Source organism: Callospermophilus lateralis, chromosome 19 (assembly GCF_048772815.1).
Source record: "Callospermophilus lateralis isolate mCalLat2 chromosome 19, mCalLat2.hap1, whole genome shotgun sequence".
In the NCBI taxonomy this organism is placed as follows: Eukaryota; Metazoa; Chordata; class Mammalia; order Rodentia; family Sciuridae; genus Callospermophilus; species Callospermophilus lateralis.
Genome location: NC_135323.1, coordinates 23,340,181 through 23,364,072, shown reverse-complemented (window position 1 = coordinate 23,364,072; position 23,892 = coordinate 23,340,181). Strand labels below are relative to the sequence as shown.

The 23,892-nt window shown below is 55.1% G+C and overlaps 1 protein-coding gene across 1 annotated transcript in view; it reads right to left on the bottom strand.

The window, feature by feature from the left end:
• Caln1 (calneuron 1) overlaps positions 1–23,892 on the bottom strand; it is a 331,295-nt gene that overhangs the window by 155,022 nt on the left and 152,381 nt on the right. The window contains exon 3 of the mRNA XM_076840164.2: positions 8,228–8,371. Within this exon, the coding sequence (XP_076696279.1) occupies positions 8,228–8,371 (144 nt within the window). The remainder of the gene's footprint in view (positions 1–8,227; positions 8,372–23,892) is intronic.

Below are 23,892 nucleotides of genomic sequence, written 5' to 3'. Positions count from 1 at the left end.
TCGTCCATGTGGAGTGTTGAGAAGGACTTTCTCAGAGTGGCCACTGAGAAAGGCACCGTCCTGAATGGAAAAGTAACAACGAAAGTTTAGAAAATATAAGCCAGAAACATGTATATTGATTAAAAAGCTACAGAAAATGAGTTAGGTAGGGCTGGGGGTAAGCATCGAAGACCCTTAAACATACAGGCAAAATAAGTATTTTAAACATGATCACAGAGCTGATAATATCCTTAAAACTGAAAATAATACAAATTGTTAAAGAGAAAGAGAGAGAGAGAGAAGGGAGCATATTTATAGCAACCACATATTAAAATCAGCAAGGAACACTGAAGCCCCTCTCTTGCGTGAAGGTCGGTATTAATTTGCAACTGAGGTTGGCTGTCAGAGGAAAGTTCATGGAAACTCCGCAGGCGTCACTTTAGAGAGTGGAAGTGAGATACTCAACTTGTGCACAACCGGGAGGGTCATAGGGAGAACAAAGCAGCTCCTCCGTCAAAGGAGGAGGACAATCTGAGAGCAACGGGAACCAGGGTCGTGGTGGGATCTGGAAGGTCCCCAAAGGGCCACGTGTTCAAGGCTGGGTCCCCAGTGTGGCATGATTGGGAAGGAGGGACCTAGTGGGAGGCCATCAGCTGCGGGGGCCCTGGAAGGGACTCGGGCCCCACCTCCCTCCCTCCCACTCCACCTCCCTCCCTCGCGCCTTGGCCACAGGGTGCAGGGCTCTGTCCTCCACGAACTTCCACGCCAAGGGGCCTAAGCAAGGAGGCCGACCACTCACCACGGAAACCCCAGCTCTGAGCCACAATGACCCTTCCATTTAGAACCTGGTTATCTCAAGTGCCCGGAATAGGGCAGAAAACCCATCATACAAGCAGCACAAAACAAAAGAGAAGCATGAAGGCGGCGTGACCTGGAGTCTGCACCCACCCAGGGGCCAGTGAGCTTCCCTGTGAAGAGGCTCTGAACTGCTGGCTCCACCTGAAGCCCAGTGGGCTCAGGCACACGATTTAAAGTCACAGGCAAGGGTGGGTGCAGTGCGCTGTGCTCCGGGGAGGGGGAGCCCCGGAGTAGCTGCAGAGGCCCCAGGGACCACAAACATCATGCCAATGGCACCAGGGTCAGCCTCCCAACACAGGGCGCCAGAGCACCGCTGTCAGGGGGCCAGGGCTCTGGAGGCTAAAACACTGAAGAAGAGCCTGCAGCCCTGGAAGAGGCCAGCACAGCCTGCACCTCACCTCAGTCAACTGGGCTCACCCAGGGCCTCGGGGACAAGGGACTCGACCTTGGCCGCTAGGACGCAGAGCCCAGAAGCAATACCTCCACAGAAATGCACCTCCCTCTTGGTTGCAAAGAAAATCTCAGCAGGTAGCATGTCGTGTTTGTTTTGAACAATACAATTAAGACAGAAAACCGAAAGGCATAATAGGAATTGAAAAACCCGGTATCTCAGAAATCATGCTCTCCTGAGCGGCTGGTGAAGGAGCAGAGGGCCCAACAGGACACTCAAAAGAGGACGTGCAGACAATCAGGACCATCAGAATCTGGGGATAATCCTGAAGGTCTGCTCAGAGGCAAAGTCCAGATCTAGATGCCTTAACTATTAGATAAGGGAGAATTAAAATTAAACAAAATAGTCTGCTGAAGTGGCTGGAGATGGCACCATGTCCACAAGACAGGAAAAAAAAAATGAAGCAAACACGAAAACGTCAATTCCCTACGATGGAAGGAAATGAAGGAAGCAAACACAGTAAACGATGTCCTTATCGCTGTCACCTGAGCCGGGGCCCAGCTCTGAAGCCCCTGGAGGACGGGCAGGACCAGCACAGGGATCCGGCAGGTGAGGCGACAGAGAGTAGAGGAGACTCCGGCACGTCCGCCCTGCCACCAAGTCACCACGCGAGGAAGCCGCTCTCATCTCGCCCAACCTTCCAGGACTTGAGGAGGAGAGAGAAACAGATCTCAACGTGCGCTGTCTCTGCGTTATGGAGCGGCCTGCGGGCCAAGTGAAGCGCCCCTCAGCTGTCTTTGGCCAGCAGCTTCATGCACGCGACTTCTAATCTTGATAACTTGCTGCAGCTTGAACCAAATTCAAATTTTACATTTTTTTTCCTAGAAAAATCCCCATTTCATGTAGAAACTCAAAGGCATTGACATGAAACTGTGTGAACTACTCTGTTTAAGAGGCTCCCATGCCCACCTTTCCTACCTAGTTCATGTGCTGCCGACGTCCGTGTTTTGCTTCTTTTCCAAAGACGTAGCACGTGGACTGTGCTGGACGCTGAAAGGCTTTAGTGTGTGTGACTTTGGAAGTTTCCGGTGGGTGAGGTTCTGGATCCGACCCTGGTTGTCAGCGTCTGGTTACTGCACTTACTGCACTGGAGTTAAACAAGGCACCCAGATGCTTTGTCCTTTGGCATGTAATTAGGTCCTCGCCCTTGTGCCTAGTGTACAGGCATGTTTATGTGCACATCCCAGAACTGCTGAAAAAGGAGGCTATTCTCTTTTAAGGGTTCAAAATCCACATGGCACTCACACGCTCTCACACACACGTGACCAGTACCACTCAGGTCCTTTCCCTTGGCTTTGTCTACTTGGTCCATCTGAAAGGAGGTCATAAAATCTCCCATGATGATTGTGGCCTTGGTCCTCTTCATGAACTGTCTTGCTCATGTGAATTACTCTGTTTAAGAGGCTCTTAAACAAGACTGAGTTTGTGGTTTGAAGCCAATGATGTTTGAGGGTGCTATTTATTACTACAGCATGACTTAGCCTATCCTCACTGAAACAGATCTGGGAAGAAAGCAGGCAATATGCAAGGGGAAGAGAAGACAGGATTACTGACTGGTACATGAAATCTACTTCATTTCTCTCCAAAGTTAACGCAAAGTGAGCCCCATTTTTCACCAATCATCTCAGTAATGATCTTTTCAATGGTGACACTCAGTAGTGAGCAGGCTATGCGATGACAGGTATTCCCATGCATTATTTTGTTAAACTTTTCCAGAGTGAAATGTTATGATTTTTAAGAAGTGCATCAAAACCTCACCCCAGGTGAATCCAATGTGCACTCAAGAGCTGGGATCTCTCTTCAGACCAAGGGTCACAACCTCGCCTTGGTGGCCCTACGTGGAGCCACCATGGGCAGGAAGAGCACACCCCGTCTTATAACCAGATCGTCGATCTGAATGGCACGGACTGGGTAATTCAGGAAGAAGAGGGTTTAATTTACATGGCTCGGGGTCCAGAGGCTGGGAGCCCAGCAGCAGGTGCAGGATCTGCTCAGCATCTGGTCAGGTCTTGGTGCAGTAAGCATGGAGGAGGGTGTCACACGTGGAGGCAGGGGAAGCGCCCCCCCCCCCCAAGAGGTCCCTGCTCCAACAGAAGTGCTGCCAACTGCCCAAATACTCGCTGCATCCCCTGGAGGGCAGTGCTCTGGTGACCCAGTCATCCCAAGGGTCCCGCCAGTACAGACCGTCCACACCTGGATTTTCAGATGAAGCTTCAACACGTGACCTTGGGACATGCTTGAGCCACACCACACAGCTCCAGGGCAAGCCCCGGAACACCCTCCTCGACACGCTGCAACCAGGACTGGGTGTCAGCACCTACCGCCATCTTCCAGGAGGTCACAAAGGAAGACAGGAAGTTATGTGGACACTCATTAGCAAAGGTGAGCGGGCCACTGAAGGGCGACCATAGGCTCCAGCCATCTTTCCCTCTGCCCAGCCCTGACTCTCACCCAAATCAGCTCCATGGTTTGTCTCAAAACGAACCCAAACTGAACCTGACAACCACAGGCAGGTGGACCCCAGAAAAATCCACCTCGCCTGACGGGAACTGAGTCAGATTCACCACGAGGTGGTGGAGAACCTAAAAAAAAACCTTCAAATGTGTTGAGAGATGAGAACAAATTTCAAAATGCCGCCATCGAGGGCTGAATGACTGTGGATCCTCTGAGGAGTGGGAGGCAAGTCAGGGAGGAGGGCCAGGCCTACACCTGTTCCAAGAGGCACCTGGGTCACTGGGTGCAGGAGAGAGAGAGCTGCTCGCAAGGAGAGGACTGCACCAGGGAATGCGAGGGTGATGGGTGCAAAGGCCCGGGGGCGGGGGGAGAGGTCTCCTGGGTCACAGGCTAGCTGGACTCATCCCAGGTGATGAGGAGTGCTGTCATCAAAATCCCTGAGCAAGCAGCAAGCTCCGCTCCCCAGAGAACGACGCAGGAGGCTGGGGCCCAGCAGCAGCTTGGGGACGTGGAGCTGAGGGGAGAGGAGGGGCAGTCGCGATGCCCACAGTGCCCCCAGGCTCAGTGCTCAACCCGCTTCTACCAAAGAATCAGAGATCATGTTCTGAGCAACCGTTTTCCAGTTCTGCCAAGGTGGCACTGGACGACTATCAGGGTGCGTGGGTGAGACGCCGGGTCCTGACACACAGAGGAAGCCCCAGTACTTCACCTCCTGCCTGGAGGAGAAGGGCTGGGGCTTCCAGCCCTGTTGGGAGACCCTGGGAAAAGCCTTCGGGAAAGGCGACTCCTGGTCCTGATGGAAGATGACCGGAGCAGGCAGCACCAGGAAGCACAGAATCCCAAGTCCCAAGAAAGAACTTCTGCAGTACTGGGCCAAGGGATGCCTGGGCGCCAGGCAGGTCCAGCCATCTTTCGGGTTTGGGGTTTCTGCATATTTGACCCTGAGTGACTCTTCCCATAACACCCACGTCATTCACGTGAGTGTGCACGCACGCGCGCGCACACACACACACACACACACACACACACTCCGGCCCACCGTTGAGGGCAACCTGGCTGCAGGCCAGGAGGAGGCAATCCCAGACCCCGGCCTCCTTCCACAGGAGCCTCGGGAACCGTCTGGCCCAGCCTGTCTGGGAGACCCAGGCGAGCTCTTCGTCCAAGGAGCAGCCGTTCCGTGTGCAGCCAGCACGGCACCCGCTCCCCAGGAGCCACCTAATGAAAACCTCCTGTGTAGACCTGGCGGGCGCACGCAGACTCAGGCTGATTTCAGCTGGGCCTCGCGCCCAAGGTATGACCTCACCGTCCGCCAAGCCGTATGGACGCCAGAAAGAGAAGGCTGGTGTGTGGGCCAGACCTGCCCTAATCAGGGCCAGCTGGGATGGAGGGAGGCACGGGGCCACCTCCCCTGCCGTCCCGGATGGTGGGGTCTGTGGTTGGGGGCGGGGTCATCTCACACTAAGAATCCTGAGTCCTGCCCCCCAAACACGGCTTTCCTCCTTCTTCCTCTCACCCTTTCTTTTCTTCTCTTTCTTTTTTTGGCATTATTCCCATAAAAATATCTGCCATTCATTCCATATGTTCCATCCCCGAAAGAAACTTGATAGGCAGGACCAGGGCTCTGCACAGGACCCCAGTTACAGGAGGGAGAGGGAGGACATAAGTAGATTCTAATATATATATTTTTAAACAGAACAACTCAAAAGTGTCCTTTTGAGAAGGACATTGTGAAACAGTCCGTCCCTTCACACCAGTGCCAGGCTCCCAGAAGTGCCCCTTGCAGGCATCGCTCACAGAACACTCAAGCGTTACGCAGCAGCACGACGCCTCAGCCGCCACGTTCAGCGGACTCCGCTTCCACATGCACCAATGAGCCGCCAGCAGCTCCTGCTTCCTAATCCTGCATGATTTTCATAATTCGGTACTAAGTCTCTCGTAGGCACCAAAACAAAACGTGGAGGAAGCTGTGCTTTAAAAATAAATAAATGAGCTTTGGGTCACCGTGAAACAGCAGAAGACTTGGGATTTTAACAGAAATTCTCTACGAGGCTTGCAAGTTCTGCCTTCAGCATTATTGATAAATTGGTGAAACTTGAAATCTCTCAGATGGCATCCCAGACAGAGCCTGAGCCTGTGACCTGAGAAGTTCCTAAGACAGGCATCACAGGAGGTCCCATGGGGTCCAGCTCACAGGGAATCTCTTCATCATTGCAAATCCTATAAAAAACTATACTTTCTATATTTTCAGGTACCTAAGTCCAACCAGGGTCAAATAATATAAATGGAAAATTAAAGAAATAAAAAATGCATAAGTTTTAAACTGTACTATTCTGAGTAGTGGGATAACACCTCACACTATCCCATCTGCCTTGCCCAGGACATGAATTGCCCTTTGGTCCAAGGTATCCACAGTGTATATGCTACCCTCCCATCACTTGGGGGACATCTTAGTTATCAGATGGACTTTCACGGCACAGCAGGGCATTAATCTCTCACTGTACCTAGTTTATGAACTAAACTTTATTGTGGGTATGCATGTAGAGGGAAAGTCAAGCATTCATAGGGTTGGTATCATGCACAGTCCCAGGCAACCCGTGTGGGTCTTGGGACACATCCCCAGAGGATGAAGGGGGACAAGTGCTGCATACAGCACAAAGAACAAGAGGGACTTGGCTGGAGACCCTTAAATCTCAGAGAACTGATCCCCCCACAGTAGCCCTGCTCATTGTTACGGAAGTTGCTTATCAATTCCATTTGCATGTAGCCCATTGGATGAGGAAAATGAAAAGCACCCAATCTTCTTAGCTCCATAAACAGAGGCACAGGTTAAGATCTCTACTGTTTTAAGGAGGAAAGTTTTTCTGCAGATGTATCTCTGAAATGATGATGGAAGTCAGTGGGAGATTTCACTATAAAATATGGGCTTCTCTCTAGTCCTTCAGAGCCATCTCTAAAGCACAAAGCAAGGCCACTCAGGCCTGCAAAGAGAGAGAGTCATAATCGCTCAGAGCCGGGAGGGCCAGCCGGGAGGACAAGCTGGGAGGGCCAGCCGGGCCTGCGTACTGACGGACACCCTGACACAGCATCTCTGTGGCTTTGTCAGAAGAGGAATGGCCACAGGGCACCTGCAGGTTGGCCCTGGGCTGCACTCAGTCACCATCCAGTAGGCCTCGTTGTCTCTTCCCCACTAGTCCAGCAAGAAACCAGGAGGAAGCCATGCTCTTCGGCTAGTCTGCAGGCCAAGCTGACATCTCTACCTTGGCCCCGATCTGGTCCCCCAAGAGACACGCTGGCCCTCTCCTTGGGTCCCCGTCATCTGGCCCACAGGTCACACTCTGCCCCAGGGCGCTGAAGGGCCACCGCTCTGGACCCTCTGTGTGGATCCAGGCTGGTCTTTGGAGGACGAGGTTGTGTCAGCTGACTCAACAGAGGGCCCCGACCTGGACCTTCTGCAGAGGCCGGAGTACCCACCAGGAGGCTGGTTCAGGACCAGTCCCACAACTTCAGGGCAAGAAAGAATCTTTTTTTTTTTCCTGGTGGCTTTTATTTTAATAACTTTTCTATCATAAAATCAATAAATGTTTGTTATTAAGAAATAGGAATAGAGAAAAACAAAAACATAAGTAGGTCCACAATTTTATATGGAGACATAACTGGATACATCCAAATCATTTTTCTTGTGTATATAGTTATTTTTAAACATAGTGTAGAGCCCTGGCACACCCATATCTAACAACTTACTAATGATAAGTTTCAGTAGCATTAAATATTATAAAATAACTATAGAGAGATGTACATAAGCGACTTAATTACCAATTGTTTTCATTACCTTAAATGTAACTCATACATCACTATGAGGTTTCCATTACCGTACGATGGACCATGCTTTGGCTGTAAAAGGAAGCGCAGCGTCTGTGCCTGGCCATGGATGAGCCAGGAAGCCCCGGGCCAGGGGAGAGGAGCCGGGCTCAGCGGCCACGGCCGTGTTTCCCACTCAAACGGAAGGTCTGGCCCCGGCAGACCCAGAGGCAGGACAGAGACTCGGGGCGCTGGGCTTGTGGGTGGAGAGCTTGGGAGACCGTGGCTAGGAGATGCGGGGTTTCTCTCAGGGGTGACAGCAAAGTCCTGAACTTGACCGAGCACCAGCTGCACAAATCCCTGAGTTGACTAAGAGCCACAGGTTCCTGTGCTTTACATGAGCGAATTTCATGGGATGAAAATTCTCTTTCCATAGAGCTGTTTTTGCAGAGAGGGAAAGAAAAGGGGGTGGAATGGCCATGGCCAGGCTCCATCCTCCCACCTCCTGCAGCAGCCAGAACCACCTCTGCAGGCCCCGGGCCCCTGGGGTTGGTGGAAGCCATGACCTCGTCCAAGCCCCCACTCCTCGGCTAGGAGCCCAGACGGGACCCTGAGTCCCTGGCTGCAAGCTGCAAGCCCCACGGGAGCCTTGGCCGGCTGAGGAGCGGGAGCTGCCCGTGGTCTTACCGTCCATGTCCAGGCGCTGCATGATGATGGCCAGCTCCACCTCGCTCGGCATGTACCCCAGGGAGCGCATGGCCATGCCCAGCTCCTGCTTGGAGATGAAGCCGTTGCCATCTCGGTCCAGCACTCGGAAGGCCTCTCGGATTTCTGAAAGGAAAAGCAAGAGTCCTGTGGTCACACGGTGGGGTTCACGGCAGGGGGACCAGAAATGGCTGTCCCTGGGGGTGATCCATAGCCACCCCTCAACAGATAAAGAGCACCAAGAGGAAAAGGAAACGAGGGGAAGGAGGGAGAAAGAAAAGGGAGGAAAGAGAATGGAGGAAAAAGAAGAAAGAAAGAGGGAGGCCCTGTGCTTCCTAAAACCCTGGGTGGCACAAATGGGCTGCGGTCCGGCAATCAGGCCACCCGGGGTGCTTCTGAGCATGCAGAGGGTCATGTTGCAGCAGCCCGAGAAGACTTATTCCTCAGCCCCAGGAGGAAGGAGATTGAGTTTCCCTCTGCAGACATATTTCAGGTCCCTGCTGGTTCAGGAGCCAGGCAGAAGCTTTCCGACCTCTGAGGAAGGCTGGAGTTAAGAACCCTGCTGCTTTTATTTCACTCGCTAATTTACAGTTGTTTTATGGCTATAAACAACCTCAGATCAATAACAGTGTCAGGAAAGCTCAGAAAGCATCTTTAATCACTTTCCCCCGGGGCTGGCAGAGAACTTGACTCTGATATCAGCAAGGCCCTTGCACTCAGCCAGCAATCCCCCCGACCCTTTATCCCCAACCAGAGCTGCTCTGAATTCCACCAGCACCGTCCTCCGTCATCCACGGCGGCAGGTTCAGGGTTGGCCGAGCATTTCCAGCACAGAGCAGCCCTGCGAGGCCAGCCTGGGGAATCTGAGATCTCAGAAGACAAGTGCGTCTTCCATTGCTGCTGGGTCCACCAGACCTAGCGCAGGCTGGATGTGAACCCCCTGCCAGCCCAGGAGTGGCAACTGCCCACATCGGTTGGGCCACGTCAAGCTGTCACAGGAGGAGCATGGTCCTAAGTGCCACAGAGAAATAAAAACAATCCACGGGTCATCACGGCTCTCCCGCTTGGCCCAGCCAGGGTGGCAAGAGGCACAGGGAACTCACTGTCACTCTTGAGGTCACACGGACACTCGGCCCTAACCCGCTGGCTGACTGTCCAGCAGATACCCTCCCCTGGACAGCCTTCCCCAGACAGGCTCGGGCTTGTCTTTGTAACTACTACCCCGTGGCTTCAGTGACAAATTAAAACCACAGAAGTCTGTTCCCTAGCAGTCACACTAGACCACAATTGAGGTGTCGGCCGAGGTGGGCTCTGCGGAGGCTCTGGGGAGATCACTCTCTGCTCTCCAGCTCCAGCGACCACCAGTAGTCCTTGGCTTGCAGTCACTGCACTGTCACCTCCATCTTCCTCTGCCTCCCTCTTATAGGAACATGCGCATCTAGGGACCGTAATGGCTTGGATCTGAGGTGTCTCCAAAAGCTCGCATGAGACCACACAGGAGTGTTCAGAGGTGAAATGTTTCCATCGTGAGACCCGTGACCTGTCAGGGTATTACTCCACCTGAATGGTGACCTGGGCAGGAACTCCAGCAGGGAGGGTGTGGCTGGGGGAAGCAGGTCTGGAGGCCACCCTGGGTTTGCAGCTTGTCCCTGGCACCTTGCTCTCTCTCCCCCTCTCTTCTTCCCTACACCACACACTCCCTCCAGGAGGATCTGCCTCACCTCGGGCCAAGAGCACTGGAGTCAGCTGACCACAGACTGAACCTCTGAAACCGTGAACCCAAACTAATTTCCTCTGTCAGTCGTTCTGTCAGGTACTGTGGTCACAGCAATGCACAGCGGACACAGGGACCACCGAATACCCCAGGCTACTCTCCCCATCCCAGATCCTTAACTTAACCATGTCTTGAGAGACCTCTTTCCAAGAGACCATTTACAGATTCCAGGGACAAGATCTGCTGCCCTTGAGACTGCTGTGCGATCCCTCCCTGCTCTCCCACGCGATATGACTGCCCTCCCTCTTTCTTTGCCAAAATCATATCCACTCTTCAAGGCCAAGTGAAGGGCCAGGTCTCCATAGAATACCTTGGCTCAGGACAGCCCCCCTCTCTCCGGCTCACTCCGTCCCCATGGCCCTTCTGAAGACACGGTGACTGCGCGATGTGTTATCAACTACCAATACTAATTCAGCTCCCTGAATGCTTTCTGTGAAGACCTGGGCTCCAGGGGAGAGACCAGCCTGGAGCCGGGACCCTCGGCTTCTGGCCGGGCCCAGTGGCTAATTAAGTCTGCAGCCAAACCCGGAGGCCCCAGCTGCTCCTGTGTAAAGTGAGCCGGGCTGGCTGCAAGGATCCTTTAAGTCCTACCAGCCCTCCCTGCTGTGGATCTGTGGACACTGTTACAGTGTTCAAAAGAAGGACAGGAAACCGTTCTCCAACAGATGCTGTTAATCTGCTTGTCAAAACATCACCCCTTCCTTTCATTGACAGAATAAAATTATTTCCTGCAGCCCAAAGTCTGAAGGGAGAAGTCTGTCTGCACCTGTCAGCCTCCTCCATCAACTGTCCTGCCCAAGAGGACCTTGGGCAGCCTGTCTCCTCCACACAGTCCCAGGAGTCCTCAGGAAAGCAGGCACATGCACTCAAGGACACAGGACCCCACAGCCTCATGCAGCCCGAGGCCAGAGCCAGACACCCAGGACGGCGGTGTGCAGAGGAGAGTCTCCTAAAGGGCCACAAGAATGCTGGTCCCTGCTCTGCCCAGCGACCGGGGCAGCTTCCCTCAACCTCAATCTCCCCATCTGAAGAATGGGTAAGGGTTGAGCTCCTTCCAGCCTCGATGGTAAGGCTTTACCTTGGGGCCAGGATGGGCCACGCCACAGGAGAAAACGACAGTTATGACCCACAGCGAGGGTCATGGGTGGCCAGCGGCAGGCTGGGCCCTGCCCTTCCTTCTCTGGACAACTCCTCCCGGGACATCATCTCCACACCCCTCCTACACTCTCTGGGCTGCTGATGTCACCATGCGGGATAGTTCCCTGCTGGTGTTGTTCCCAAGGTCTTGTTCCCAAGGTCTCCCTGCACATCCCAGACCCTCCCATGAACTTACACTGGACACCCCAGAGGGCCTGGGGGTGGGGTGAAAGCATGAATGGAAATGAGGATGCCAGCAGCTGTGCCTCCTGTCCCCCACTGAGCTGTCCTGGCTGCCACCAGATCTTCCCTTGGGCTACAGGATTGGGCCATCAAGCAAGAATGGGGTATGGGTGGGGGGTCACTCCGGGACTGCCCACTAGGAAGGGCCTGTTCCCTCAGGGCCTTGAATTCCCAGTTGGCTCAGTCTGCAGGAAGTGCCCCGCCAGCCCTGGGGCCCAGCAAGGCCAGAGCAGCCAGCTATCCGCCCAGGTCCTCTCCCCCGTGGTCTGCAGGTAAGTAGGTCACAGCTGTCCTCCGTGTACACAGAGTATCTGCTGCTGGCCCCCAGGTAGAGAGGGAGCAGGCAGAGGGGGAAACAGGGTAAGAAACTGGAAATCCAGAGTGGACGCCCTGGAGATTCCACCCTTCTGGGTAAGGGAAACCCAGATCGACCAGGGGCTTTATTGGAAGGAAATGAGTCTTGCAGTCTGGGAGAGGCGTGGAATTCGTGCCTTGTTTTATTTTTAATAGCAGAACAGGGTGTGAGAACGACGCCATAAAACCAGCGGAGATGGTGGGGCAGGCGGGATGTCTGCTGGGCTGCAGGCGCGGCTGGCAGCACCGGCGGGCCCTGGCCACCTTCCATCCTTGGAAAGAGGGGCCCACAGATCCTGCGAGCAGAATGGGCTGGCCATGCTGCGAGGTGTTCACGGGATTCATCTCCTGGGGGCTGAGGACCCTGGGGGGCAAGCCGTGCTCTGGGTCTTCTGTTCCACTTCGCTTCTCGACCTCACATAACACGAGGGGCACCAGGAGCACATTCTTGCCACCACCCCCAAGACACCCGTGAATCAGAGAAGACCTGTCTTGGACAGCAACTGTCTCGACTGTCCCTGTACAGAGTGTGGGAGAGACATGGGAAGATGTATCTCCAGAAGGAAGAATCCAGTCACTGTTTATGGAACCTTCCAGAATCAAAGTCTGCTTTCCCACAGGGACCTGGGCCATGTGCAAGACCCTGAGGCCAGCAAGGCCGCAGAGAGCAAAGGTCCTGTTCCAGAGCCCAGGGGGGTTACTTCTCATTTTGCTGGTTACCCCTTTTCTCTTAAAACACATGCATGTCCGCCACGCATTCTATTTGCCTTCTGAGACTCCAGCCTCGGCTGTGCCAGCCTTCCTAAGGACACAGCTGATTCAGGCAGGGACAATGACAAGGACACCTGCCTTGGAGAGCAAGACCCATTTTTCAGATATCAGAGGAGGTCCAGACGCCAGCCAGTCAATGTTAGTCGACCAACGTTTCGGCTTTAAAGAACCAGCGGACACTTACAGCACTAATTCCCAGCCTCAACTCAGTAACAGCAGTTTTTCTGAGCTCCACCCCGTAGATGCAAAACCCATTATTCTCCACGGAAGTGTGTCTGCAGGAAGAAGGGGGGCTCCGAGCACGTTAACTAATAGCTCTATTAACAGATGCCTGGCTCTGTAGACACACATCACGGAGGACTTGTGGACGTGGACACGGCTGCAGCTCGGCGAGGCAGGGAGGGTAATTACTAAACCACAGGGTGCGGGACACCAACCCCAAGGCCTGCACTCAGGAGACAGTGCATTAGGTGGGACTGAGCCAACAACAAGAGAAACGGGGAAGGTTTCCACCTCCTTTAAGAAAGGCAAAGAAAGAAGAATATTTGAAGATGATTAATACAACCACTCATCCAGCCGACATTTACAGCACTAATTCCCAGCCTCAACTCAGTAACGAAGAACAGCAGTTTTTCTGAGCTCCACCCCGTAGACGCAAAACCCATCTAATAAGCTGCTGTTTGCTTATTATCATAGGCCAGATGCTGCGCTAGAAAGCTCACAGAAGCACTTCCCAGGCTTCGAGAACCCAGTATCCTGGTTGGAGAGACGGAGAGGTGACCAGATGTTCATGAGCGAGGAAGACAGGTGCAATGATACACGTCTGTGCAAAGTGGAGAGAGACACTGGGCACAAGGCTGCTGGAGGTCACCCTTGGATCTTCTGAATCTTAAGACCAAGGGGCGGAGTGAGCAGAGAGGGCCCAGACAAGGGCATGGCCATGAAGCTGTCCAAGGTGGGCGCAGAAACAAGAAGGCTGACCTGGGCTGGAGACAAGGACCGCAGATGTGGGCTGGAGACATGGGTGAGGGCAGGACTGCAGGGGGCCTCTGGGCTCCCCGCTGCCTGCCCAGTGCCCCAGGTGTGTCTGTGCCCAGGTCTACCCACCACCTTCCCTTCTGAATACAACGTCACTGGAACGCGGATCCGCTCACTCACCTGCACCCCATTCTCCAAGGCTTTGTGTCACACATAGGTAGACAGGAACACAGGTGACACTCGCTCTGACCCACAGAGACTGAAATATTTGCACCGTGGCCACAGGGGTTCCTCAGTGATCTTAATAATAATAGGGAGAAGAAAAAGAGTAGGAGGGGGAGGGGGAGGGGAGAGAAGAGGGGGAGGGGGAGGAGGGGCAGGGGCAGGGGGATCAGATTTTTAAACCAAGAGCTCCACACCAAGAGTGCAGACTGTGGTGACAGGAGTCCCAGGGGAGGTGGCTGAGCTTGGAGCTAAGTCCTCGCCCTATGCTCTGCAGGAAGGAAGGTCTTCAGAGACGGGGTGGCTGGGGCTCTGGGCAGGCCTGGGTGTCCAGGTTTGGAAGGGAGGGGATCTGAAGAAGACGCTGGAGTCTCTGGCTCCTGAGGTGGGTAAGCAGTGGTAACATGAACTGGGGATTCAGAAAGAAGCGCAGGCTTTGGGGAGGGAAGGGAAAGGGGTTAGGGCCACGCTGAAGACGGGCACCCAGGTGGTCACTCCCCGCGAGCAGCTGGTGGTTACACTTGGCTAGAGTCCAGAGGCAGATGATGCTAAGATGCCATGTGAGGGTTATCCAGGATGCAAAGGTGCAGGACACTCAGAGAGCAGAGGGCTCAGTGTAACTCTGCTTCAGTAGGGAAATGCAGCCAAGGGTGTAGTCACCAGGCAGCAGGGAGAGGGCCAGGGAGGGAAGAGTGCGAGGAAGGGGGCGGAGCTCCCACCTGGCCCACAGTCCCAGCAGCCAGGGTGGCTTTGCACACCCTTCTTTGACCTTGCTCTGTTTTCCTGGGGACACTAACTCCTGGGCTCCTGTCCCCTGGGGTTGGAGGCCCCCTGTGTTGGTGCCTCTGCCGCAGGCTGCCCCCAGGCAGGAGGAACCTGTCCCCAGGCACTTCCTGCATCTGTGCTGTTTGTTTAAGAGGAATCTTGTTCCACAAAGGATCTTAGGAGGCTTAAAGAACTTAAAGTGTCCCCTGAGGGGACAAGATACACTGGAGTTGAGGGAGAGGAAAATGAGGCAGAGAACACTGAGAGAGGGAGAAGCCTCCAGAGCCTGGAGAGGACAGTGACAAGGAGCAGGAGGGGACAGGGGGCGCTCTGGGGCCTTGCCAGAGGACCCTGCAGGAGACAGGCTGGCCACAGTGCTGTCCCTCCCTGGGATCCCTACTGCAGTATTAACCTGTGACCAGTCGCCATGCTTAAGCTAAGGTTAAAACCAAGATGGGGCAGGGTACATCCCCCAAATCCTGTACCCAAGGCTCACCTTGGCTAACCACCCTCTTGCCAACGGGCAAGTCAAGTTGACCTTGGGAGCAGCCAAGAGGCAGAGGCGCTGGAAAGAGGCTTCCAGGCTGGGGACTTGAGGAGGGTGGGCAGCAACAGGAGGCCCCTATTGTGTATGCCAGGGGTGCCCAGGCTGCCGGCCTGTCCCATGATCTCATGGCCCAGATCACACCTCTATGTCTGAAAAACCAGGTCCCTCCCTACGAACATTCTGAAAGATGAGCACTTCCAGTAACTTACTAGGTGGTAAAACTACACCAGCAAAGGAAAATAAGCATTTCTAAAAGCTGGAGCAGCCTAGACATCGGGGGAGCTACTGGCACTTCTAAGGGTTTAGAGGTGGAGCGTCCATCTGTCCCCAGGTTCTACGCCTGACAGATCAAGCTGGATTGATTTTTGCACGCTGGGTAGGTTGAAGCTACTGGAAAATTCCCCAGCAGTAAAAGAACAAGGCAAATTAGAACAGAAACAGACAATGGCCGCCCAGAGACAGGCTGAAGGTCCCTGCAAGCTGACGGGAGGTGTTAGGGTGGACCTGAATATGAGAGTGAGCCTTGGGGAGACACACCCTCAGGGCCACCCTCTAGGCGATGCTGGAGCAGACAGAGGAGGCCTCCAGGGACATCAGGAGGCTCTAACATGGCAGCTCTGGACCCCTCTGCCAGGACAGAGTCATTGCACCCTGCAAGGCAAGCAGCTCCCAGACAATCTGCCCAGGGCTTCTTGGTTTTCCAAGTTACGCATTATCTGATGCTTCTTTATAAATATATGCATATGGCTGGGGATGTGGCTCAATATATGGCTGGGGATGTGGCTCCGGGAACGGCTCTTGTCCAGCAAGCACGAGGCCCAGGGTTCAACCCCAGCACCACACACCAAAAACAAAGCCCCCCAAACATACAAAGAAAATAATCACCTACAACTCACCAGTCAGCCATAACCATCGTTAACATATTAGGGCACGGATTCTGAACTTATTGATCTACATCTTAATCAAATTAGGATTCCCGCTGTTGATATCACTTTGTATTGTTTTCCACTTTCACTTCAATCTTCCAGACAATTGATATTCCAAAGTTCCAACTGGCTATAGCGAAATCTATTTCTCCAAACTCCTAGTGGGGGGCACTGGAATCACTTCCAGTTTTCGATAATGCTGAAGTGGAGATGGCTGTCCGTGAACCGTGGGCTAGGGAGGGCCTGTGGAAGAGCGCCTGCTCAGTATGTGTGAGGACTGGTTCCACCAGCACCACACCAAATACAACGCTCAACAGCTACCCGACTATTTCGACATCCATTTCCCTGGGATGATTCCCTGATAATGGGTCACTGCATCAGGCACATATCACACGGCGCCTCTCAAAGGCAGCATCCTTCACGCTCTCCTCCAGGTCCCATCTCTTCTCAGCATGAAGGCCCTCACACAGGAGACACACCAGTCACCCAGCTACCCCTCGGGCTTTAGTGGCTGAAGTTCAAGGTCTAGAAACTACAAAAGCAGCTTCAAGGAAAGATGGACAGTTCAGACTACAGCAGTGCCCCTTATCCACAGGCTCAGTTACCCACGGTCAACCAGGGTCCGAAGCATCACGGGGAAAATTCCAGAAATGAACAATTCACAAGTTTTAAATGACTTTGACCCTGGAACCCTGTTGTTACTGCTCTGCTCTGTGATAGTTGTGGATCTCCTGTCTGTGTGTGGATTTCCTGCCATGCCTCGTGTGTGGATCTCCTACCTGTGTGTAGATCTCCTGCTGTGTGTGGGTTCCTGCCGCACCTGTGCGTGGACCTCTTGCCTGTGCGTGGATCCCCTGACTGTGCGTGGACCTCCAGACTGTGCATGGACCTCCTGCCTGTGCGTGGATCTCCTGCTGTGCCTCTTGCGTGGATCTCCTGCTGTGCCTATATGTGGATCTCCTGCCTGTGTGTGGATCTCCTTCTGTGCGTGGATCCCCTGCCTGTGCGTGGACCTCCTGCCTGTGCGTGGACCTCCTGCCATGCCTGTGTGTGGATCTCATGACTATGTGTGGACCTCTTGCCTGTGCATGGATCTCCTGCCTGTGCGTGAATTTCCTGCTTTGCCTGTGTGTGGATCTCCTCCTGTGCGTGGACCTCCTGCCTGTGCATGGACCTCCAGCCTGTGCGTGGATCTCCTGCCTGTGTGTGGATCTCCTGCCTGTGTGTGGATCTCCTTCTGTGCGTGGACCTCCTGCCTCTGCTGGATCTCCTGCCTGTGCATGGATCTCCTCCTGTGCGTGGATCCCCTGCCTGTGTGTGGACCTCCTGCCTGTGCTTGGACCTCCTGCCTGTGCGTGGATCCCCTGCCTGTGCGTGGATCTCCTCCTGTGCATGGATCTCCTCCTGTGCGTGGATCCCTTGCCTGTGCATGGATCCCTGCCTGTGCGTGGATCTCCTGCCTGTGCGTGGATCTCCTCCTGTTTGTGGATCTCCTGCAGTACCTGTGTGTGGATCTCCCGCAGTGCCTGTGTATGGATCTCCTATCTCTGTGTGGATCTCCTGCCGTGCCTGTGTGGATCCCCTGCCTGTGCGTGGACCTCCTGCCTGTGTGTGGATCTCCTGCAGTGCCTGTGTGTGGATCTCCTGCCTATGTGTGGATCTCCTGCCGTGCCTGTGTGGATCCCCTGCCTGTGCGTGGACCTCCTGCCTGTGTGTGGATCTCCTGCAGTGCCTGTGTGTGGATTCAACTATATCATGTGGGTGGGAAGAAACAGTGTGCACAGGGCTTGGTACTATCCATGCTTGCAGGCGTCTTTTGGAGGTCTTGGGACATGTCCCCTGAGGGTAGGGGCACTGCCCTACACCTGGGAAAGATCTGCAGGGTGGTCAAGATGTGGCTGGCCCTGAGGAAGACCCAAGCCCATGGCCGCTGCTGCAAGCTGGGAACCCAGGTGAGTGTGTGGGGACACCCGCCCTCCAGGCAGGACCTGTGAGCACACTACGTGGTTGGCCCTCAGAGGGGAGAGTCCAGAGTCCAGCAAGCTCCCCTGCAGCCAAGGGAAGCCTGGGCTCCTCACCAGAGTAGCCACTTCCCAAACAGCTACAAGCACCTTCTGGGGGACACTGAGGCCAGCGCCCAGACAGGAAGTGAGGCCCCGAGGACTAGAATGCCTGCAAGTGGCAGGAGAGGGAGCTTCTGTGAACACTGTGGTCACAATCAATACAGCTAATTGTTCATTAAACCGCTTTGCTTCTACACCGTGGAAGTTAACATCCAGAGATCAGAGAAGGATCGGCATCTGCGAAAACAAAACCGCTCTGGATCTGCACCCACACTGAGTGGAAACAGCCCAGAGACAAAGGGACCAGAGGGGAGAGGGTGCTCGGCCCGGCCAGCTGCGGTGGGCTCCGGCCCACCTTGGGTCTCGTGGTCACACAAAGGCCTGCATGCAGTCCCTGAACCTCAGCTGGCTGGGTTTCACGTGTAGACTCTCTCCCTGACTGGACCTGGGTCCTCCTGTCCTCTCCTCCACGGCCACTCCCAGACCAGCAACCTCTGAGCAAGCAGGAGGATGCAGAGCCGGTCTGGAAACCCAGCCTCAGAGGTGCAGGGACTCCTGCTCTCTGTTCCCCAGGGGACATTGGTCAATTAGCAGGAACCCCGCGAGCCTGGACAGACCAGTCTTTCCTCACCTGCGGCCCCCTTAGGGTTGCCACCTGCCCTTGGCTGCAGCTCCCCCTGCCCACATTGGCATGGAACCCCTCCCCACCACAGAACTGCAGTGTGGATGTGGGGGGTGGGCAAACACTCCTGAAACAGCAGGCGACCTCGTGGACAGGTCACCATGGTGTCTTCTTTCTCTATTAATTAAGGTACAGCCCAGTTCCTAAACCAATGTCCCCACCCAGGATAAGTCAGGGCTCAACACTCTGGGGAGCCTGGCTTCAGCCATGTTCTGACACCACTGGGGACACAGCTGGGTCTCGTGGGGACATGTGCTGGGGCACACATCCTGTCCTGGCCACCTGGCCTCTCCCAGCTCCCCCACGCCGACACCCAGGGCTCCCCTGAAGCAGTGTGCTCCTACATGGCTGCTCCCAGGGGCCGTCCTCTGCCTCCACGCACTGCCGTCAGAATGGCACACGCCACCCACCTCTGCAGCATGGTCTCCTGAATGGCCACGAGGACAGAGAGAGTCTGCTGATTCTGCAGTCCCAGGCCCGTCCCTTTGACTGCTGGTCCCTGCAGGTCTCTGCCCTCCAGCCCACAGCTTCTGCCCACCGCCCTCTGTCTGTGTCAACCTCAGCCATGGAAGAGCAAGGGGACAGGATGGGCTGTGTCTTTCCACCACAGTGGCTGCTGGAGTTCCATAGTGACCTCCACAGGGTATGGGGACAGTGACGGTCACACATGTCGAGGAGTCTTTCATTCATCCACTTGGTAGCATCTGAGATGGAAGCAACTCAAGTGCCCACTACGGGCCCAGAGGACCCCTGGCTGTCCATGGAGGGCAAAGGACTGCCGGGCAGCTGGGCCCTGAAGGAGCCCAGCACTCGCCCAGTCACCTGTCACTTCCTCCGGCACAGGCAGGAGGGGACGGCCAGCGTGGGTCAGAGGAGGCGCGTTCTGATCCAGAGAAGGATCTGCACCTCACCTGGGCACCCTTCAGCTTGAACACACCCAGCCTGCCCTCCTCCTCTCACATCAAGGACCTGTCAACACGGCCCATTTCTAGTGCTGTCAAGCAGATGGGCGCGTAGGGTGCTGCCCCTAAGGGGCGGCCGCTGAAGCTTAGTGATGTGGGGGTGGGGCTTGAGAAGGAGGAGGCACAGAGGGGACCCAGGGTAGCCCTGGGCAGCCACAGCCGCTCCCTCTGCCAGCTCACACACATGGCCTCCCTCTGCTCCCCACCTCGTAATTTCCGGTCCATTTTGCCTCCCTGATAATTGATAAAGGGCTGCAGATGAAGGAGACGCTCTCGACCGCAGGCTGCAGATATATCCCATTATCCACGGGAAGCAATTTATTGGCTTCAAATTGCCAGCTCCCTCATTTTGTTTTAAAGTGCTGGTTCTCTATCGAAAATAAGTCTGCACCTTTGAAAAGAGCATTCTAAGCCTCACACTGGCTCCAGCTCAGGAAGGGAGTCTGAAAATCAGCCCACGTGGGCCGACCTCAGCCCAGCCCTCCGTATCCCAGGGCAGCTCAGAGGAGGGAGATCCTGCCCAGAAACCTGACCCTAAGCAAGTCCCAGGAGCGTGAGCGAGGGTTCCCGCACACACGCGGGCACACACATGCACACGCACGCACACACACAAGCACATACACATGCACACACACGCATGCACACGCACACACAATCGCACGCACACACATACACAAGCACGCACATGCATGCACACACGTGCGCACACACACATCGTCCCCGACCTCTCCGGCAGAGAGGCGACAGGCGGGCAGGCAGAGAGCAACCCAAGGCACCCAGTCCCTGTGGACCTGGGGTCAGAGACCAGCCACGTGAGGAAGGCCACGTTGCAACCCAGTGAGTCAAAATCCCTCAGTAAGCGGCTACACAGTCAATCAGGAACTGGGAAATATGAGGCCACAGCTACACTCTGGAAAATTCAAAGGTAGATGGAATTCAAACAAAAATAGACAATAAAAGATCTTTCTAAACAAGCATTCAAGGCAGGTGGATATCTCTAAAGTTTAAGAAAATCACTAAGATACAGACACAAGTTGGAAAAGCAGAGCCCACAGGACAGGGATGTGGCTTGACCTGTAGAACTGGTGTGCAATGTCCCAGCAGAGGGGCCCAAAGACAGGCGGCCCTTCCCACAGGGGAGAGGGGGCTGGCCAGAAGGGAGATGCCAAGACCCCTCCCTCTTGCTTCTCCTCACTCCTGGTGTTGTCTGTCAATTTCTGGTGCAGATGCAGATAGTTAGGCAGTAACGGATGCTTCGAGGCCTGTGTAGCCATAGTCCTGCTCCTTCCCGGGCCCTGCCTTCACCCCAGGAAAATGTCCAGGGCCCTCAGCTAACGGCTCCTCTCCAAGGACCCCACACGTGGCCCCTGGTCCTTGGCCCACCGCACAGGTCCCACTCTGAAATCGGAAAGTTGCACCTCAGCCTCGCACTTCTCCAGCCAACTCATGTGCTCACTGTCCTCGTCACCCCCAAGACCTGGGCTCCTCAGCGCTGATCCAGTCCATCGGCCCCCGTGACTAAACTTCTGATTCAGGTCACCGGGAGCCACCCACCCTTGTTCCATCCCTGCTCTCTGCCTGTGCACCGTGGGCACCCTGTGGCCAGACAGCCTGGACACGCTCAGTCCACACTGGACACAAGCACCAGGCATCACGCGGCACCCCACAAACACACACGCTATGTGTCCATCAAAAAAAATGAAATGCGTGTTTTGGGAAAGGGAAGGGCAGGCCTCCACTGCCCTGCAGGAAAGAAAGAGGCCACTGTCCAGGGCTCCATGTCCCACCCTCTTCTCTGCTCACTCACCCAAGACAGAAGTCCTCTCCTCCCCCCGTCTCCACACAGAAGAGAGGGCCCCCTGTTTGTGTCAGGCTCCCAGCCCACAGCCATCGGCTTTGCCATAGCCATTGTCGCCACAGGGGCTCGGATGAGACTCCTTCAGGGCCCTGGAGCTCAGGGCTTGTGGCCAGTACAGGGGCCTTGTTCTGCATGACTCCTGAGCTGAGTGGGCCGGCTGTCCTCCCCAGCGGTGCCACGTGGGCGACATGGCGCATCCCAGAAGCACAGGGCACCGAGTCCTCAAGAACAAATTCTAACCAATCGGAAAGGGAAAAAGAGAGAGCCAGGAAACAAGTCCCCTCCCCATTCCTCTCCCGGGGAGTGACTCCATTTGGGGACATCCTGCCTAGGGGACATTCAGCACCTGCCCTCCACCCTTCCCTCCCGCTTCCCTTGCCCCTCCTTCTTGCCACCCTGGGTGGGTGTCTCCTCCGAGGTGGCCCTTGGTGTGTCTCAGTCCATGCCTCCCGAGTGACAAGCTGTGGCTGCATGACTCACGACCGTCCAGAGGCGTGGGTTTGCTCCTGTGCCTTTGGTAAATACAGAGGAAGCGGGATTTGTCATAAGGACACAGTGAGCCCCGTGAGCCCTCAGTCAACCGTATCAAATCTGATATTTTGTCTTTTTGCTTCAATTAAAAGATGGACAGAAGTGGACATCAGAACACAGGGAAGCCCTGCGCCTCGCTCCGCGGCTCCACTCCCCTCAACGCCCAGGCATAACCATCACCCTGAATTGGGATCTTTCATCCTGTCCATGCTTCTAGAAGTCTCTATTTCTGCTTGGGGCAGTGGCACGCGCCTGTAACCCCAACAGATGGGGAGGCTGGGGCAGGGCCTCCAAGTTCAAGGCCAGCCTCAGCAGCTCAGCAAGGCCCCAAGGAAGTTGGCAAGGCCCCGTCTCTCAATAAAATATTAAGAAGGACTGGGGATGTGGCTCAGGGGCTGAGCACCCCTGGGTTCAGTCCCCAGCATGCGCACGCGCGCGCACACACACACACAACATACAGAATGTGGCTTCTGGGCTGGAGACACACCTCAGTGGTATATTTTGCCTGACAACGCTCAACACCCTGTTTCTTATCATAAAATATTTTGAACATTCGAGTTAAGGAAAATAGTAGCATAATAAATGTTTATCTGACCCAGTTTTATCAAATCTATGATGGTACCATATTCCTTCAGGTCTCTTGCGATGACGTTAGGGAGGGGCGATCCCAGGGTGGCTCCCTGTGGGTCCTGTCATGACTACTCCTCTCCTTCCACCTGAGAGATGACCACTACCATGGCTGCAGGACTTGCTGCCGCCTGGGACCGCTACACCTTCACTCTGAATGCCGAAGTGCTCACCCGCTGTGTGCCCCGCACGTGGCTCACGTGTACCTACACAAATGCACAGATCCGCCACACATTCAGAGAGAGCGAGCCACGGACTCCAGCCAACCACTATAGAACGATGTCCACCTCCCGCCGATGGACACAGAGGTTGCCGACAATGAAGATTACTCCCCACCCCGTGAACGTCCTGGCGACCAGTGCAGGCAACGTCTCTCCAGCAGCTACACAGCAGTTACCAGAAGGGGCCAGGCATCGCCCTGGTGGTGGAGTCAGGAAAAACCAAACCCAAGTAAGCCCCCGGGACTGTCCCCGCTTTGTGGGTTGGTTCTATTCCCAGGAGCTCGCTGTGTCCCTGCCATGGACCTTGCGAGCCCTCTCCAGGCAGCCCTGCCCACCAGCAAACCCAAAGCACTAAGCCGCATAGAGAAGACCGAGCTGCTAAAGATCACGCCGCGGCGGCTGAGTGGTGTGGATGTCGTCATCCTGAGTGACAGGACACCGAGAGGACCCAGGAACTGCCGAGGAGCTGCAGAGTGGACCCTGAGACGAGGAGATTACAGTGTATCTCAACCCTGAAACGGAGGGTCCCCACCGACACTGAGGACCAGAGGAGGGGGTCAGAAAGGGCTCCAGCTGAGGGACCAGCCCGCAGGCCAGCAGGGAAAGCTGACCTTGGAAACTGCCCCTGGGCTGTGAAGGTGTCACAGAGGGTGACCGCGAGTCAGGCAGGAATCCTGGGCACTGCAGGCCGACGGGCCAGGGCACCATGGCGGCCAGACATTCACTGGTTCACGGTACTGCAGAGCAGAGGCCAACACCAGGAGGAAAGGCCTCGCGCAGTGCGGAGGCTGGCAGCCTCTACCTGACTCAGTGACGGCAGCGAACGGGACCAGCAAGGGGACAAAGCACCTGACGTGTCTCTGGTCCGAGGCCACAGGACAGCTTGCCGTCACGGCTGTGACACTCCTCCAAAGCTGCATGTTTTCTCGAACCATGAGGACACAGCAGACAAACAGACCGAGGGACACGCTACAAAATAATGGCCC